Here is a 19,652-nt window from a genome sequence, read left to right as displayed (position 1 = left end):
AGCATGAATGACTAACTCAGTTTTGACTCAATAAGCCAGGCTTAAATTAATGACATCATATAGGTTTATTCATTCTGATATTTGCAAATCTAGTAAAAACAACCCAAAGTAAAGCCTGGCACAAGAATGTATAAGTCAAAAAATAAAAAATAAATAAAAATTTAAAATTTTTTTAAGAAAAAAATGTACGAGTCACAGAAGAATCCAGCGGACTAATAAGCATATGATGAGATGAAACCCCGCTTGGCACCCTTCAAAAAGCTTGAGATCATCATTGGAATAATGGGAGTCTGTTCATTGCTGCTGGGAATATAAAATAGTGAGTGTATTCCTTAGTATAGTGCCATGTGTTTAAAATCACATTGCACAAAACAATATTGTGCTCTATTAATAGATACTGTGTTCTATTAATAGGTATTCCTTAGTAGAATGCCATGTGTTTGAAATCACATTACAAAAAATAATATTGTGTAGTATATGGATATGTAGATATATGGATACGTAGATTAAGCAGGAAAACATAAATAGAAATGATATAAACTAACTGTAAGATTGTTACTATCCCTGGGCAGGGACAGATTAGGAGGGGATGGGGGCATAACCTTCAAACTGTGTATGCAATGTTTTATTTCTTTAAAAACAGTGTGGGATTTTAAGCACAGGGAAAAATGTTAATGCATGTTAAAGCAGGGATGGGGCATGGGTGTCACCTATTATTACTGTGTTTGAAATATTTAATAAATGTATTAGAAAACCAGGGACCAATGCACAGAAAATCCAGAGCATGACAACTTGAATATGGCTCAGGGCTCGTCCTTCATTGGGGATGGAATCTGAGTTGAAGGGAAAGTGATCCTTCCCCATATATAAGGTTCTGCATGACTGCTCTGGTGTGACTATAATATTTTTCCTTAAAGGAAAAAAAAGCTGCTGAATCAGAAGGAAAAGAGTTTTAATTGGGATTCAAATAGCAAAGCATACTGATGAATTGCACCTGGACCACAGCTCTAACTGCCCATGAACTTGTCCTGTCCGACTGAGCGTGGTCTCTTACCAATGGTTTGCACCTCCACAGCAGCTCTGACTGTCCACGAACTTGTATTGTCCGACTGGCTGTAATCGCATACGTACATGCCTCTGTGATGGAGATAAATTTCATCCACTTGGATGGGGTTGCTCCTTTTATCATAGAGTAGTTTTCCATTCTAATTGAAAAAAATATAACATTTTAAGCAGAAAATTTTTGTTAATATTGATTGCACCTATAGAAAAACTTCACAATTTAAACCAGTGAGAGAGGTCAGACTGAGGTGAGGGCATTCCTAAGTCATTAAGAGATTGTGTTCAAAGCTTTATTTGTAAGATTCTTGAAATGGGAAGCATTTTCTAAAACAATTACATTATGTATGGAGTCAGGGCACCAAACCTGATCAGCCCACAAGCAGCTATTGAACCCAGTAATTTCCAGAGAGTGGTTCACATCATTGTGATGAATGATGGAGAAAAAAGGAGCAGTGAGGCATACTGGAGGCCCACCAAGCCCAATCCTGGGTGTTTTTCCAGAGGAAGAAAAGTCTAAACCAAAAACTAAAGGGTGAGAAGAAGCTAGTCCAATAAAGGTGGAAAGAGGATGTCATTATAGACAGAGCATTGTAGTTGAGGTCCAGGAGATGAGAAAGAGCATGGCAGAGTCCAGTACAAAAACCAGTTTGGCTGAAGCAGAATGTTGATGGTGGGCATCTGGAAGCAGGACTGAGATCACACAGTTTTAGTGAGTTTGAACTTTATCCAAGGAACAATGGGGAGCCATGGAGTATTTTAAGCTGTGAGTGTCATGAGTAGATCAGTATTTGTAATAGATCATTTTGTCTAATGTATAGGAAATGATGTAATAGCATTTACTTCTTCTGTCTGCTCCTGAGCGTATTCTAGAAAACTCATAGTTTTCTAAATTTGAGTTGAAAGTACTTAGATGACTTTAAACATATATATACACACACAAACATGCAGATACAATATTTATATTTACATTTTTGGGGAAGCTGACATAGATTGCACATGTATGAACGTATGGTGGTAATATAAAGTTTCCTCTTTAAATGAATTTAATTCTAACAAAAGGACAATGGAAGTTAAAATATTAAGTAAACAATTTAACAGGTGGTACATAAATACTATAGAAAATGACTCAAGATTGAGAAATAATTATTTAACTCATAATGGACCCATTGTCACTTAAATAGAATTATGGACATGTCTCTCCCTTACTTGGGATCTATCAGTGACCCCCTTTGCTTTAAGGATAAAGACCAATGTTCTTCCTGGTCTGATCTTGTCATTGCTTCCCAGTCTTGTTTCCTGCTACTGCTCTGTGTCCACATGCCATTCCTCAAAAAATATTTCCTCATTTGTGCATTTGGGCACGCCCCCCCCCCCCCCACCATTTTACAGTTTGGGTCACTGCTGCTCAACTTTCACTCGACCCAAAAGGTTCCTCTTAAGGAAATAAGCCTTCAGGGGCTCCCAACACAGCTTTAGTCACTACCCAGAGCACTGAGCACAGATCTCCACTTTCACAAGTAGCCCCTGGGGAGTAATTATGTGTTTAAATATCAGTTTCTCTGTAGTGGTTGAGAGCAACCTTTGTGCCAAGTCTTCTCTCTGGCCCTAGACATGCTGAACGGAAGGAAAAATGCTTTCTCTTTCAGTGAGCTCTCTCAGCCTGACCACGTGGAGCTATCATCTGCCACGGAGCAGGCAAGATTGTGGAGCCATAGCAGAGTGTGCAAGGAGCAGCAGCCTGAGGGAGCAGGGATGTGCTATCAAGCCTAAGCTGAGCTTCAAAGAGTATGTGGGAATAAATCGATTGCAGGTGAGTACTATTTCAGGAACACTGGGTGCAAAATGTGTGTATAGGACGGCGGTGTGACAGTGGCTCAGTGGCTCAGTGGCACTGAGGGAGCAGGGATGTGCTATCAAGCCTAAGCTGAGCCTCAAAGAGTATGTGGGAATAAATCGATTGCAGGTGAGTACCATTTCAGGAACACTGGGTGCAAAATGTGTGTATAGGACGGCGGTGTGACAGTGGCTCAGTGGCTCAGTGGCAGAGTTCTCAGCTGCCATGCCAGAGACCTGGGCTCGATTCCCGGTGCCTGCCCATGCAAAAAAAAAGGAAAAAAAGAAAAAATGTGTATATAGGAAAGAAGTGAAATTAGAATTTGGAGGTGAGAGCAGGGGCTTTTACTGAAGGCCAAGGTGAAATGGTGATGCCTACAGAATATGCTTAATCATTGTGTCTGAACTATCTAGCCAGCTGGCCTGGTGAGATCTTTGTAAATGATGAATGAAAAAAATGTACAATTAGAGGAGAATTTTTAAAATGTAAGAGTCACATGGTCAAACATTTTTACAGAAATGACTGTCAACTTCAGTGGAAGCTCTTGTAAATTTAATCAAAGCCTATCATAATTACTTTTGTATCAGTAGGGATCAGAACGTATTAGGGGTTCAATAACTATGTGTTGAATAATTAGGTATCACTGTCCCAGTAATCCTGTAGCCCAAAAGCTGCAGGCATAATAATGTTTGGGTGGTGACTGGCCTTCTGATTTCCAACTGTGGAGACCAGAAACATATCTCTCACCATTGTGGTTGAAATAAAAGAGATGAAAAACAGAAATAACAGAATAGTATTAATCTGTTATTCATACAGATTACAAAATTCTTTCTCACATTTCATGTTATGATCATGCAAAAATTCTCAAACGTGGCTTCAGCAGAGTCTGTTTCTCCCACTTTATAGATGAGAAAACTGAGGCTCTGAATTGTAAGTGCTTTGCCCCATATCACAGAGCTATTAACAGAACTAAAATCAAAATAAATTTTTCTGACTCTGAGTTCCGTGTTCTGATTAAAGAATTTCCATTTCTACGTTTCCTGCACCCTAGTGGAAGTAAGGATTCCTGTACTCTAAGTCTCTGGTTTGGTTCCTGTGGTTCAAGAAGAAATTTCCTGCAGGTTGGCAGGGAAGCTAAGAGGAGGGTCAGAGAGGATGGCTATAAGTCAGAAGTAAAATAAGCCAAGAGGTGGAGAAAGATGAGGTTAAATACATATCAGTAATCTCAAAGATCAAGAAGCCATCCAAAGGAGGCTGAAGAGCACAGGAGGGAAATTGAGAGATAAAACATAACATACAAAAAACAGAACTTGGAGTGGAGGTATGCAATATAGCACATACGATAATGAAAGTGAGGTTGCAGAGCCTTAACTTTGAGTTCAACTGAGGCACTGTGGAAGATGGGAAATAAAGAAGGCCAGATTTTTTTCATAAAGAAATACGTATGGCTTATTATGTATCACTAAGACTTTGTGAGATAGAATTCAAAAGCAACATTAAAAAATAGAGAGGTAAGGAAGAAGCGAGTTGTGCCCAGAACAGTGGGTTACACATTTTAATAATATAATCACAAAAGATTCTAACAGGAAACAGAGAGGCCAACGTGGCTGTCCAGGGATTTCTTTATTTTGCTCAGATTTGGAAGAGTCATGAACAAAATAGGGAAGGAGGAATATCCATCAGTTTAGCCACTATGAACTAAATCTTAGAAAGAACTGAGATGTGCAAAAATAGCTAAGGAGAGTAAGAAGGACTTGAAGAGGTATGTATGAAGCAAAGAGAAAAACAAAGAAAAGACCTTACAACTTTGGACAATTATAATAGTATTCCATAATGTTGTCAAGTTCCTGTACTCTGTACTCCCTGGCAATTCGACCACTCCTGGGGGCACCACGTATACTCTGTAGTATCCTATGGGAGTGGGCAGCACAGTGGCTGCTACTGGGCTTCTCCTAGTCCAGTTGTACATCTCTAGTCCTGTCTTCCCTCATGAACACCAGCTTTTTATGCCTACTTTAATATTCTCCCTCGTGGACTTGTGTCCAGATCTGCACATCACTTTCCTTCCACCCCTATCTGAAATTAACTTCTACTTTCCCCAACTCGGTCACTGCTATTAGCAGCATTTGAGCCGGAAAGACCCAAATATTACAGTCATCTCTTCTACATCCCATAGTCAAAGCATTTCATCTTTTATTTTATTCTTTGAAATTATCACTAGCATCTGCTAACATCTTCCTGTTCCTAGAGTTGAGACTCACACTTGGCAAGTTCATACTCATCAACAGAGTCCTAATAGCCCCATAACCCAACCGCAGCCTTTATTTCTAGCTCTAGTTCTAACTACACCTCTCAAGAACTCTAGCTTCTGCTATGCTGAACCATTCACCATTCACAGAATATACCTTTCTTCTTTCTGTCTCTCATACCCGTATTGCTCTTTCCTGCTAAGTGTAGCCACATAAGCTCTTGTTCTAATCATCAACTGACCCCATTCTACTTATTCATGAATGTAGTATTAATATTCATCTTTGAATGGGAAAAAAGTACATTCTAGATCTTACAGACTTACGGGCTAGATGTCAACCCATTCCCAAACTCTTGAATGAATTACTAAACAAACCATTTATGAACACTTAGAAGAGGAAGTGTTGGTTAATATTAGTCAGCTTGCATTCACTAGCAATCATCATGACAAAGTTATCTCATTTCTTCCCATGATAGAAGGATTAGGCCAGAGGCTCAGAGGAATATCCTACAGGGAGTCATTTGGAAAATACTTTCATGATCTCCTTGTTAAACAAAATAGATAGATTTGGGCTGAATGATAGACCACTTGGGCACTTTTTTAGTTAATTGAGCAGCAATATCCTCCAAGTTGTGGATTAATGAATCATATACAAGAAGAAAGATCACTCTAGAGTCACCAGTTGGAACTCTATCCTCTGCGCAAACCTGTTCAATATTTTTATAGAAGCTTGAATGAAGACATGTCATGCATGCTTCTCCTATCCACAGGCCTCACAGAGCATAAGGGGTGGTTAATATGTTGAATTTTGAAATCAGAATTTCAATCTCTGACATGTGCAACATGTCCTGTTAAATTATAATAAATTAGAATTTAACAGGAAAAAAATGTTAAATCATGAATAAGAGTACAAATTCTACTCGATCCTGCAACTCTTATGAAAAAGACAAGCCCACCAACTCAGAATGAATCAACTGTATACTGAGGCAGACTGAACATTAGTACAATTGTAAACTGCATTAAGAACCTGTTCAGAACAAGGAAGGAAATAGTTCTTCAGTTTCAAACAAAATGTGGAATGCTGTGGTCAATAGATGTTAGGAAATTGCCCAGGATTATGAGAGGCCTGAAGTTTCAGAGTGAAGACAATGGAATGGGTTTCAAAAATCAAATCTGCATTGTCTTTACTCCCTCCTTATTTGGACTCACTTTAGTCTTTGGTTCTAGCCAGCTTCACCGTGCTCACTATTTCTCCATGTCACTAAGCTCACAGAAAGCCGACAGACTCCAGTTACGATAAAATCGAGGCCAAAAGGAAATGAGAAGGAGAAGTGGCAGATATGTGCAAAAATTCCATGGCACACGGGGCTCAGAAACAACCCAGCAGTGATGTCAACCCTGTGATGTATGAGTGAGATTGTGTTAAACCACCAGGGGAAAAGCTATTCAGGGGACACATCTTACAGGCAGGAGTCACAGCTAGGTCACTGACACCCATATTTTGATGCCTAAGTGATTCAAGAAGAGCCTCTCCCACTGTCCTTCCTTATAATTTTGCCTCATGTTAAAGATTTACTTGAGTAAAGATCATAAAATGTCATCTCTTAAATTTAACTTTCATTTATTTACAATTAAATCTGTCTAAAACAGCCAAAGCTATTTTTCATTATATTTTTAGAAATTATAAAGAAAATGTTCTTAGAATAAATAGCAGATAACTTATTTTAGTTCTGACTTCTCAGTTGTTCAATACTTTAAGAATATCCATGTCTAAAGTTTTTTTATTGAAAATATTTTGGAGCCCTTCATAGACACCCAGTCCATGAACTTATTTTGCCTGGACCCTCAACTCATTTGGTGGCCAGAAGTTTCATTTGAATTCTATAACACCCCGTTTTCATCCTTTCAGTCAGTTTTAGCTTCATCAGTTGTGAGATAACTCAGGTGTGACCCATTCACCCAAGTATGTTAGAATTAGCATGAAGGAAAGGGCCTTGGGTGTGATTTCCTGCTTACTGTCTTCACTTTTAGTGCTACACTACTTCCATAAAGTTTGTGACCTCCAGGTCACTATGTGTGTGTGTGTGTGTGTGTGTGTGTGTGCAAGTGTGTGTGTGTGCAGGCACATGTGCACGCAAGTGCAATTCATGAAACATAAACTGAGCCATGACTTGTTCAAATCTGTGTCAGAAGGTACGAGTCTAACCACATTCACTGTTCACATACTTGTGGGACAGCTCTACGTTCACCATGAAACACACCCTGATATTTGCAGCTGAGGTCTCAGGGAAGTGAAACAAAACTTCCTTTTGTGAATGCCATACAGCTTTAGGGTTTAGCTCAGGCAAGCGACATATGCAGAGGGTTGACAATGACTATGTGAGTTGTACTTACCTGCAAGTGAAAATAACTTTCATTTCAGATATACAACCACTGAAAATTCAAATGCATTTTCATCCACAATAACTGGGGTCAATTCTACTTTACTGACCTAGGAACAGCTAACGTGGACATAGTAAGAGGCATGTTGTGCCGAATCACAGATACTTTTGAGCCAAGGGAGATTTTGTTCCTGAGAGAGAACTGAAAATAATGAAGAGAACCATTGGCAAGTCTTACTAACCTCATTTTAGAGGTTATGAAATTTTCTTAAATTGGCATTTTATTGAGGCCAGTGTCACTTTTAAATACAAATATGAGTCCTTGAGCACATCACTCACCCTCTCTGTATATCCATTTCCATAACTGAGATAAAAGTACTTGTCCACCTATGCTCATGGAATCTTAAGAGAACCTGATCAAGTGAGAAAATGGCTTCTCACAAGATGGTAAATTGCAAACCCAGAGTCTCTAATTGTTGCGCTCAGAGTATGTTAAACCACTGGAGAAGTGTGGCCTACCTTTCTGATTTGAATCGGTGGAAATTAAAAATGATAATTGCATATTAGCAAGCAGGTACATCATGAAGTCAAATTAAAAATTTTGCCTGAAATTTTAAGGCAAAATATTGGACTTCAAAGAACGACTGCAACTGTAGGAGGCAATTTAAACTATTTCCAGATTCTACCCCCTAGGTCAGAAGACATGGAGTTGCTTTGGACAAGATGCTTAAGTAGCAGTGATATATAAGCTAGCATTTGGAGAAACTACACAAAATGATGAAATCTTAAGAGCTTTTATTATGAAAGCTTACTCATATGTGGTAGAAACTGTCATGAAACTTGCTTTCTCTCATCCCTCTTCCCTTTTGCTCTCTAGCTTTTGCTTCACTCCCGTCTCATCTGAGCAGGACATAAGTAGCAGTGATATATAAGCTAGCACTTGGAGAAACTGCACAAAATGATGAAATCTGAAGAGCTTTTATTATGAAAGCTTACTCATATGTGGTAGACACTGTCATGAAACTTGCTTTCTCTCATCCCTCTTCCTTTTTGCTCTCTAGCTGTATAATCCTTCAATCCCGTCTCATCTGAGCAAGACACCTAGAGCTCGATGCCTCCTTGAGTTTGCCATGACTTTCCTCCTAGAGGTGCTCTCTTTGGAAAGCACTCAAGTCTCCTTCTATTGCCTTCACAGATCCTTCAAAACTTACTTGCTTCTGTGCTCTCTTCCCCTCAGGAATGCCACAGTTTTCCAAAGACAGTTTAATAGAACTCATCTGGCCTTCTGCATTAGCAGACATTAGTAAGCTTATGTCTTACCTCATATGCCCTATATTTGAACTTTAAAATTGTTATGGCATTGGTACATTGATCAAAAGGATGGGTCTAATATTGGAATATGAAGCTCTGTGGCTACCTAGGGAAAAGACTACTTTAGACAGTCAAGCCTTTATGGGAATGGAGCCAGACTTTTGGAAGTCTAGACCTCAGGGTCTCAAACCTACATTGCTATGAAGTAACTATGGAGATATTATCATTAAAACAATACTCTTGGGCGGTGCGATGGTGACTCAGTGACAGAATTCTCACCTGCCATGCTGGAGACCCGAGTTCAATTCCCAGTGCCAGTCCATGCAAAAAAAAAAAATACTCTTTGATCAATTTCAGAGAACGTATTCTCACCTGATACCAGGTCACCTCTGGACTTTGTGTGCCACTCTGACAGCCGAGACTGGGACAATAAATTGAATCGGTGCTGCCAAGAAGAAGGAATTGCTTATGTGATCCAGAGTCCACACAGGATGCATTTTTCTGGGGTTTAACTTCTAAGATGATCTTTACACAACAGGCCTCATCCTGAGGGTTCCTAGGAAAGTTAATAAGGTCCAGTGAATGTAGATGCTGTATCCAGGTAATAGAGGATTTGGAAACGCTTTCAGATAGGAATGAATTTGGAACCTACCTAACCCTGGGTCTACAAATATATGACCCGGCATCCTTCATCCCAATGGTCAAAAACTGAAGGGCACTCTTGTCCTGGATGATGTGAGGAGAGTTTGTAGTGATTTCCCTTACTGCCTCTCCGTTTGGAGATTGGAGGAACCACTGGACATCAGATAGGTCCCTGCTACCATTGCAGGGTATGTCCCGTGGGACCTGCGTTGGTGAACTTTGACTTCTCTGGAAGGAATGGAGTTTCTGGGGCTCTGGCAAATCACAAAACAAGACAAACTTCTCCTTACTCCCGGCATGGTATGTCCAAATGTGTTTTTTGGTGGAGCAATCTGCAAACCACAAAAAAAAAAAAAAAAAGAAAAAGAAAAAGAATGAAGCAGAAATAAATTAGAGCATGAAACTCTAACTTCTCTACAACAGTACTCAATTTAACAAGAGATTAAGCTCCCTTATATATCTTTCTTTCCTGCCCCACTTGGAAGGAAGAAAAGAGTTTACACTCTAGTCACCTTCCAGGGGTCCTACAGCATTGACAGACCCAACCCAGGACAAAGATGCCTGGATCCCTGGTTGTTCTCTTCAGCTGTTCCCAGTAAAGAGCTTGGGCCACCAGCCCTTGGTACCAGCTGGCAGCTTCTCACCCCAATAGTTTCTCTTCCTACTCCCATTTCAAAAGCAGGAAGGAAATGTCATGTTTTAGTATGTTCTACTGCTGATGTATCAGGTTATCTGGCAGTTCAAACTTTGACCACAAAGCTCACAGTTCAACATGAAAAGCGAAAAACCCCTACCTGAAATATTGAATGCTTTAATTCTCTCTCCTGAGACAAGCCAAAGAAATATCCAGCCCCAACAAAGCATTGTTCTCTGTCCGTCCTTTCATTGCTTCAATAAGTCCGTCCTTCAGCAAGAGGAGAGGCCATAGTGCTTCAGACTCAGCTTGAGAACCCACTTCATTTCTACAAATCACTAAATGGGAAATGGAGAAATCAGAACCAATGATCAAAACACAAGTCACACAGGAAGCGTTGAGAGGGCAGGTCCTTCCCAAACAGGCTCCACGTGTAGCGGCCCATTAAATCATGTGGCACATTCCCTTCACAGGTATTAGTTCTTATACATCTAAAGGAAGGGGAGCATCACAAGTTCCCTGCTTGCCTTGGACCCAGGAACCATGCAGTATGTTCTCTGGTAGACATTTTTCCCTTGTGGCATTCTTTTTTTTCCCCCATTGTTCTCCCCTAGTATGTATATTTGCATGAGTACTTTATAAACTGTTAAGTGAAAATTTTCCTGAAAAGCTGAGCCAAGGTGAAGTAGCAGGTCAGATGCTCCACAATCGAGGAAGCTAGAGATAATGCATAGATGCATACAGTTTAAGAATATTTGCATGCAAGTTTGGTTACAACCATTAGAGAATGGAAGAAGTCTGTCTCTCCATGCTCCAAAGAAGAAAGGGAAAGACGCCAACGGATGGGTTCATTGCTGAGACTGAAATTCAGAGGGAGCAAATTCACCTCCAGGGAGGCTGAGTGGCTGAGTGGTCTCCAGGAATCTCCCCACTGGACTCTAGATACCCCTTAGAACTCTCATACCACTTTGAAGAGATGAGAGATATATAGGGACTGGGGGTAGGAAGCTGATATTTGATTATCATTTAATTTTATTTTAAGCAGAACAATAAAAAACTTGGCTATAGAACAGTTTGTGCCACTTAGAGTTCTGAACTATCATCACTAACATAAAAAAGAATCTATGTGCTACCTTTGAGGGTTAAAGGAATAATGTAATTTCCCCTGAATTTCAGATAAAAATTCCCCTAAAATGATCATACTATGTCAACCTGTTTCATGGGATTTAGGACACATGAAAGGAATAACACTGCCCCTTTCCTTAAGAGTACATCAGTTTCCAGGGATGAATCCAGCCCCAACACCATGGGATCAACAATTCCATCCTGACCAAATAGGGGAAAAGAAGTGTAATTAATAAAGTTTCAGTGGCAGAGAGAGTTTAAATAGAGTCGAGAGGCTACTCTGGAGATTGCTCTTATGCAAGCTTCAGTTAGACCTTGCTACCTATCATAACCTGTCAACCCCCGACCATTCCAGCCAATCCTAAAGAACACCTAGGGCAATATATAAGATTCCATAAGGGTTCCATGTGCTAGAGTAACTGTCCAGAAACCTACAACCTCCAGATGGGTCCCTGGACCAGATAAGTCCTGAAACCTAGAGGCCCATTCTCTTTAGACCATCAGATAGTTCCATCTCCCTACCTCATATTAGTGACAGATCTTCCACTATGAAAAAGTTAGAATGGCCATAGCCCAAATACCCGAAAGTCGAGGGATAGATAGATCAGAGGTGATGGTGGAGTTATACAGAGAAGATAGGATTTAACAAATGAATATAATTGCTGAATCATTAAATTGCTATCTCTTTTAGTTTCCAGTATCTTAGAGCAGCTAGAAATAAAAATCTAAAATTGTGGAACTATGACCCATGTCAAACTCTGAAATATGTTCTACCACCAATTGTGGTGCTGTGCTTCGAAATGTATTGCTTTTTTGTATAAACATTATTTTCCACAAACAAAAGAAAGAAAAAAGTCAATTGTGGTGACAAAAAAAAAAAAGTTTAAGCTCTCTAGCCTCCTATATTCTGGAGCAGCTAGAAGGAAAAATGTGAGAGGATCATAATGTAGCCCATGGCAAACTATGCGATCTGTCCTGTAACTATTTGTTGAAGAGTGCCTTGAAAACTATTGCTTTTTTATTTCTTTGCTTTATATATGTTATACTATACAATAAAAATGTCAAAAAAAAAAGAAGAATACATCAGAGAGTGGAGGGCTCAGCATGCAAATAGACAATTATAAGACTGACTGAAGGAAACAAGGGGGGAGGTTGGAAGTGCACTGATAGGAAAAAAAATCTACAAAGAATGAGGAAAGGAAGGAGGGAGGGAGAGAGAAAAGACAGGGAGAAGGAAAAATTAAGGTTCACTGAGTATCACATGGCCAAACACTCTAAAAATCTCTTTAAAAATCCTTTAAAGATTGCTTTCAGATAGCTGACCAAATATCTCTTTTTGTCTGTCTCTCTCTCTGTCTCTTGTCTCTATTTCTGTCTCTCTTTCCATCACCTTGTCTCTTTCTCCCTCTGTCCATCTCCCTATCTCTTCATTTTTCTCTGTCTCTCTGTCTCCTTGGCTCTGCACATATGTCTATCTCTCTGTCTGTGTCCTTATCTCTATCCCTCTGTCTGACTTTCTCTCTGTCTCTCCATCCCTCTGTCTTCACATCTAACCAGTCACGTAGGCTCTTCTCACTCCTTGCCCTCTCAGGCTATTCCTGCAGCCGCATCCCCCATGTTCCCAGGGTTTTTCTTTCCAGGTATCTCCATTTTTTCTCACCTTCTAAAAGTCATCTCCAGCCAAATCCCAACACATGCACACCATGTCTCCAGTATTGCCTCTTCAGTCCCCTGTGGAGGCAGTATTATTTTCATACATGCAAATTAATTTTTTCCTAAAAACGGAAACACTGAGCTTGAGGTGTCTTTGGGCATCCGCTGAGAAGACCTCAGTGGCATGTAGGTGTGTGTGGAGTGGGAGTGAGAGGGGTCTGGACTGCGCAGCCGGGCGAAAGGCAGCTGGAGTCCCCAGGCAGTGTCTGTGACCTGGGGGAAGAGGAGAGGGCACCTGGACCCCGAGAGACAGCAGCATTTGGGGGTGGGTCAGGAAGCTTGGAAAATTAAGAATGACAAATCCAAAAGGATGAGAAAGAGCCAGACCAGGTGGTGACCCTGACAGGAAGGGCAGAAAAGGTTTAAGGTGGAGATTAGAAGATAAGGGCAGAAGCCCCTGGGGGCCAGGCCTGGCAAGGTTGGGTTTGGTGGTGAAGCGGGAGGAGGGGATGGAACTGTGGAGAAGAAGGAGAACTGCTCTTTCTAAAGAGACAGTGTTTGATCACTGTGAAAGTTGGGGGAGATCTGAGCACAAAGACTTTGCGAAGGGACAGTCACCAAAGTAGCAGGGGCTGCCAGTGAGAGACCCAGGAGGAAGTTCACGAAGCAGCAGAATGGCCAGAGGCACGGACGGGTCCGAGGGTGGGGAACGGGCTTCTGCCACCTGGCTACTGTCACGGCATGTCTGGAGAGACGGGCACGCTGGGGAAGGCGGTGGCGCGGTCCTGCAAGGCTCAGCACGCGCCAGCCGCAGGACGCGGGGCGGGTGGGACCGGTCACCTTCTCCTCTCCGCGACGACGCATCCCAGGAAGACTGCAGAGCAGGGCCACCACCTGTCTTTTAAGATGTTGCCTCCCCCGCCCCTTGCTTTCCTTTCCTTTACCCATCCACCAGCCTCCAGTTTCCACTTGCCCCCAGCAGCCGCCCTGGAAAGCAAGCCTGAGCTTGCCGTACTCACGGTTAAACACGATGAACCCCCAGCAGCCAGGAGACAGCCAAATCCCCAGCGCTGCGTAGGAAACCCCGTAGTCTTTGACTTTGTGCTCTTTCTCTGTTCAATTTTCCCTCAGAGCCCTTGCTAGACTGCCTGGAAAAGGACGCCCACCCCTGCCTGCTCACCCGCCAGCAGCCATCGCCCTCATTACTCATTTCTATATTATTTTCATCTCAGCACACACTATTGTCTGTAAAGATCTTATATTTAAAACAACATGATGAAATGTTGTCTCCTGGAATATGAGTTCCGTGTAAGCAAGGACTGCCACCGTCTTTTCCAGCCCCGTGACCTTTCTTCAGGAACCGTGCCTGGGCTAATGACAGGGCCCAGTAACTTCTTGTAGCTAAGTTATCCACTCCACATGATGATTATTATGTTACACATATTATTCATATACCCACCAGATTGGGAGCTTCGTACTCTCATACCCACTAACTTGGAGTGAACCTATTTCAAAAATCTTATCCACAGACCCAAGGACAATGCCTGATGCATACATGGTAATCAATTTCTGTCGTCTAAGTAAATGAACAAATGCTCTAGGAGCTGGGACAAATGGGTGAATGGGTGTCAATCTAGGTTTGCCCATTAACTTGCTGTGCATCTCTAATTAAGTCACTTGACCTCTGTACATCAATTTTCTTATCTGCAAAATAAATTTTTTGGACACTATCCGTAGTTACTGTGTCTGAGAGCTAGTGTTCAGATTTTTCTGAGCGTAAGCCTAGAAATCTGTATTTTTTTTAAAATACAGATTTCTAGGCTTGGGACCAGCAGACTAGGTGAAGGCAAAGGTCTATCCAGCTCTAACATTGTAATATCCCGCTGTCTGTATGTCCAACCTATAGCAAATTGACTACCATAGACTTGCCCCTCCCAGCAGTCTCCAGCCCAGGAATGTCCATCCAGCCTTGACAGGATAGATGCTTGCTGCCTAATGTCCTGGCTTGGATCTCAGGCTGCCTGGGGCTTTTCTAGATTGCGTGTTTGCCTGGGTCAGCATTTCTCAAACTTGGTGATTGTGAGAATCATCTGGAACACTTGTTGCAATATGGATTTCTGGCTCCCCCAAAGACTTAATAAATCAAAATCTATATGACAAACAAATTTCAAGGCCATCACTATGATGCAGAAGGGACCCTGAGAAAGGACCCTTTGTCCCTCTTTCCCACAAGGACTGCATGTACCTGTAGAGATGTGCACTGGCATAATAGTAACAGCATTTAATTCAACCAATACGACTGTGATTCCTAAGTGGTCTGCCGTAGCTTCAGCCCCCATGGCCTAGGGGTTACAGAAAATGAAGCGTACAGTGTCTGCCCTCTCAGCGCTTATAGCCCACTCAATATGGCCATTCTAATTTACCAAAGTTCTTGAATTGCTCTACTGTTAGAATCTTCCCAAAAGGTTCTCGAAACATTATAGATAAGTTTATTTTATAATTACGATTTAATAATTATATGGTTTATTTTATAATATAATTGTTTACTTTTAAAAAGTGAAAAAAGTGCAATATATATGGAGATGAAAATTTTGTTAATTAGATTAGTAGTGCAACAGGTAGATTACCATTCTAAAATATTGCACAAAAAGAATTATGTTTGTAAATCTTTTTTTTTTTTTCCGCATGGGCAGCCACCTGGACTCGAACCTGGGTCTCCAGCATGGAAGGTGAGAACTCTGCCTGCTGAGCCACCGTGGCCTGCCCTTGTAAATCACTTTAAAATTTATTGAAGTTATTTCTCAACCTATATTCTCTGGTTAGGAAATCTAGAGAGAAAAAATGTACTATTGTCTTACCTTTATTTCCTGTTCTTAGGACCGAGAAAAAAAGAGGAAGGAACTTCATGCTGTTATTTCACTGTCTGCCGGCTTTTGTATCTAGAGAAGAATATCTGAGAATATCCATTTTCAATGAGTCCTAATATATCTCTCCCTAACCAGAGAGAAACCTGGAGAAGACACAACAGTCATTTAACTCACACAAGCTTAGAAATGATGTGTTATTCTTGGATAGAAAAAAGAAACCTTTGGTATTTTATAAATGCCTATTGATACTACCAAATGCATGGTCATACATGGAAAATCGAATTAACCTACTTCTATCAGTAGAAGGAAATGCTGTGACGATGAAGCAGCTTAACTTCTCTGACCAACCTGCTCTACTACATGAAGCTTTGTGGTTGGGTTTAGTTGAAAGAGTGAGTAAGCCCGTTTCCCTTACAGGAATTTCCTGTAAAAGACATTAGCCCTCAACTCAATTTCTCAACTGTGGGTTGCTGCTTGGTTTTTTTCTTTTTTTACTTTTTGTAAAATTGACTCACTCCCCAGTGTATAACCTGTAAGATGAAAGCTAAAACCTTTCTCATGATTAGTTTTTTCATTCTGGAAAAGAGAAAAAAAATATTTCCAACACCCTCCATACAACAACAATTTATTGTTTACAGAGAAGGAAATCAACTCAAGGTTTAAACTCAGCAGAGTTTTTGGTACCTATTTGTTAAAGGAAACCTTCAAAATATAATATTTAATTAAGAAACACATTGTACTTTTGAAGGAGCAACTAAAGTCACTCAAGTATCTCTGAATACTCTTGAGACCACCATGGTCATAAAGAACTTTGTCTAGGAAGCATCTTACTTAAGCTCTGATATCATTCTCCCTCAATAGGCTAGAATTCTATTAAGAAGTAAGGCTGATATGTCATATATCTGAGTACTTCAGAGTTCCAAACCCATTTATACACAAAACTAGAGAATAATATAATGCATGAATGAAGACGAAGTTTCCTTTGGGATGAAGGCAAAAATAACTGTTTGCCTGAGGTGAAGGTGGGAGGATAACAAAGGATTGACCAACTGTAGCCAAGAATGAGCCCAAACAAAAAAAAAACAAAAATAACCCCCCCCGGTTCCTGAATATGCCTAGGATTCCAAGAAGACCTGAGATTTTTTTCAGACATTCCATGGGAGGCAACTGGAGTAGCTCCAAGACATGTCAGTCCTGCAAAGTTCTGGGCATATGGTATCACGTGGAAGCAGCATGAGCATAAAAGGAGAGGCAGCTGACTTGGGTGTTTGGGAGAAGTGTGGCTAAGAAGAAAAGAAAAAACTAAAAATAGGTAGTGTTTATAATGGGTCATCAATAACTGTTGAGTTAAACACAATTTAACTGAATTGGGGCACTGGAGATGAAGTTTCAGAGATCCTGTTGTAGCCTTTGAGGTTGAGTCTGAAGTTATTTGGAGATGTGTATCCTAACGTGAATTTGACCACCTGATATTATTTGAGTAGGGCTTGCAGGAGAAGGAAATACCCTGCTATGGAATTCGTGGAGATAGTCTCCCAGAATGGCTGTCATCAGTTCTTCTCTCCCACCCTGCCTCTCTCCCCTTTCCCCAAATCCTGCCATATGCACATTTTGCTTCTCATTTGAAGAGATAGGGTCTGTTTTCCTCCTCCTTGAATCTAGGGTTACTCTGTGACTTGGTCTGACAAAACAAAGGCAGTAGAAGTGATGCTGTACCAGTTCTACACCTAGTTTTCACAAGGTCTTTTGTTCCACTTCCTCCCTGTTAGAAGCCAAACACCATGTAAGAGGTCCGCATGCCTGAGATCATCTCTCTGTAAGGAAGGCCACGCTGTTCAGCTTGTGAGAACATGAGAGGGAGAGACGCCTAGCCAGACCCCAGTTGTTCCCACCATCTCAGCTTCAGACATTCAAGTGAAGCATCTTGGATATTCCTGCCCCAGCAGGTACAACGTGAGGCAGAAGAACTAACAAGATGATCCCAGCCCAGACTGCGGAATTCTGAGAAAACCCAGTGCTGAAGCCATAGGGTTTTGGGGTGGTTTGCTATTCACCAATAAATAGGTGAAGCATGTTACCATTGAGACTAATGAATGTTTTTTCACTTGGAGTAAATTGCTGGGTAAAATGAAAATGTCCCATTGAGTGCATTCCTTTTTCCAACCATTTCATGTGGGTCTATTATTGCATCAGAAATGTGGTACAAGGATAAATCAAACAATCTCAATCATTCAAGACCCCACTTTTTAGGGAGAGATAAATAATTTTTAGGGAGAGAGCAAAATTGTAAGTCCAATCCAACAAACATCTTCTAACATCTACTATATTCTAGGTCTTTTGCTGGAAACTGTTGTTGCACAGATCAAATAAGATGGTACATGTCCTGACCTTCAGGAGTTTAAAACTTGTTTGGAGGGAGTTTTGAGTGTGCTATATGCTAAGTATAAATATATACAACCAACCACCGAGAAAGGAGCACAAAGGTGGAGGGGAGAGAAAGAGAAACTAGATTTCTCTGAATGTATCTTTATTTGGTGGGTTTGGCATTGGGAGAATGTAAGTGTCTTACATTGAGGTAAATCATTCCAAATGACTTCAGAGCATAGCAGCTGGACTATATAGCACAGTGAGACATTCTCAAGAGATAAGAGAGTACCCCCAAAATCTTGAACTCTTTCTAATCATCAAAATATTGATGGTTGTATTAGTATTATTAGTCGAAGAAAGTTGTGGATATTGTGGAATGAAGCAAATGAATTCTTGCGTAGCTGTCATTAGGGACTGGGATTATTTCATGGAAATGTTACAGTTACAAAATTGATGAAGTTAAGTAAAACCTGAAATCCCAGATTTGACTTGAACATTCCAAAGGTATTCATAATGTATTTTATTTATGCGTATGTATTCCTTTCTCTATCTACTTAAAAAGTCTAGAAACACCGATGAACCAAGTAACAATGAACAACCAACTACCCAAACTGTGATCTCTAAATATAATCTCCCATGAAAGGAACCAGGTCTCCTTAGAAGAAATGGCCAATTTCGTGTCTCAGACTAGAAAAGAGCATGCTAAACCTGGAATATATTGTCAGAAAAAAAAAAAAACAGAGGAAATGATAAAAAGAAATACTGCAGTGGTATCAAAAGACTTGAATTGGCCTGAAGAGGCTCCCTCTGGCTAGAGACAGGAAAACTAACTGAAATGTGTTAGAACACATTAAATAAGTTCAAATCTATTTATAATATATAAAATTTAGAATGATATAAAAACTTTATGTCAATTTTGGAAAATGTTAAAGAACCAACTTGTTATTTTGAAAATTGCTAGAAGAGAATGCTTTGTTTATTGTCTCTCTCCTGGACAAAGTTATCTTAGATTAATTTGACAATTGAAGAGGAGAATTTTTTCTTTATATAAGGGTTTATGCTAATGAACAAAGAAGCTAGGAGAACAATATTTTACACCCCACAAATGTATCTAGGCAATTTTATCATTGTATTCTGATATTACCACCCTATACTACCTATTAAGTCTTGCCAGTGTACTGTGCTTCAAGGTCTAAAGATCAATCTACAAGAAAAACAGAGTATAGAGAAATAAACAGCAAACCACAGTAATATTATCAGCAAATCCTAAACACAGAAAATTTTACAACAAGAATGATCTAGTTACTCCAGCAAATAATTTATAAAGAAAGAGCAAAGAGTTGAGAACCTATAGATTAGGTTCTCAACAACCACAATAAATGGACCTTATTTAGAACTTGAGTCTAATAAATTATATAAAAATTTTTTGAGATGATTGGGAAAATTTTATTATCAAGTACACTTTTCATATGTTATAGAAATTGTATGTATTTTTAGCTCTAATAATGGTATCTTGGTTATGTATTTT

The 19,652-nt window shown here is 40.2% G+C and overlaps 2 protein-coding genes across 17 annotated transcripts in view; one reads left to right on the top strand and one right to left on the bottom strand.

Moving 5' to 3' along the window:
- IL18RAP (interleukin 18 receptor accessory protein) overlaps nucleotides 1–13,037 on the bottom strand; it is a 32,898-nt gene extending 19,861 nt beyond the window's left edge. Inside the window, 5 exon segments of the mRNA XM_077134901.1 lie at nucleotides 1,055–1,205; nucleotides 9,209–9,392; nucleotides 9,489–9,810; nucleotides 10,273–10,450; nucleotides 12,898–13,037. Of these exon segments, the coding sequence (XP_076991016.1) occupies nucleotides 1,055–1,205; nucleotides 9,209–9,392; nucleotides 9,489–9,810; nucleotides 10,273–10,342 (727 nt within the window). The 5' untranslated portion in view covers nucleotides 10,343–10,450; nucleotides 12,898–13,037.
- LOC143661361 (uncharacterized) overlaps nucleotides 1–18,842 on the top strand; it is a 63,212-nt gene extending 44,370 nt beyond the window's left edge. For 6 of the 16 annotated variants that reach the window (XR_013164532.1, XM_077134912.1, XM_077134914.1 and 3 more), the window contains 3 exons: nucleotides 2,709–2,872; nucleotides 15,584–15,619; nucleotides 15,768–18,841. Coding sequence is in view for 9 of the 16 variants with exons in the window: in XM_077134912.1 (XP_076991027.1) it covers nucleotides 2,709–2,872; nucleotides 15,584–15,619; nucleotides 15,768–15,833 (266 nt within the window). In the remaining 7 variants the exon portion in view is untranslated. Of the gene's footprint in view, nucleotides 1–177; nucleotides 320–2,708; nucleotides 2,873–15,583; nucleotides 15,620–15,767 lie in introns of all 16 variants that reach the window. The other 10 variants (XR_013164535.1, XR_013164531.1, XR_013164534.1 and 7 more) reach the window with 8 other exon arrangements.
- The last annotated feature ends 810 nt before the right edge of the window (nucleotides 18,843–19,652 follow it).

This window comes from Tamandua tetradactyla, chromosome 17, assembly GCF_023851605.1.
Source record: "Tamandua tetradactyla isolate mTamTet1 chromosome 17, mTamTet1.pri, whole genome shotgun sequence".
Classification (NCBI taxonomy): Eukaryota; Metazoa; Chordata; class Mammalia; order Pilosa; family Myrmecophagidae; genus Tamandua; species Tamandua tetradactyla.
Note: the sequence above shows the minus strand (reverse complement) of the source record. Positions and strands in the feature narration are given on the sequence as shown.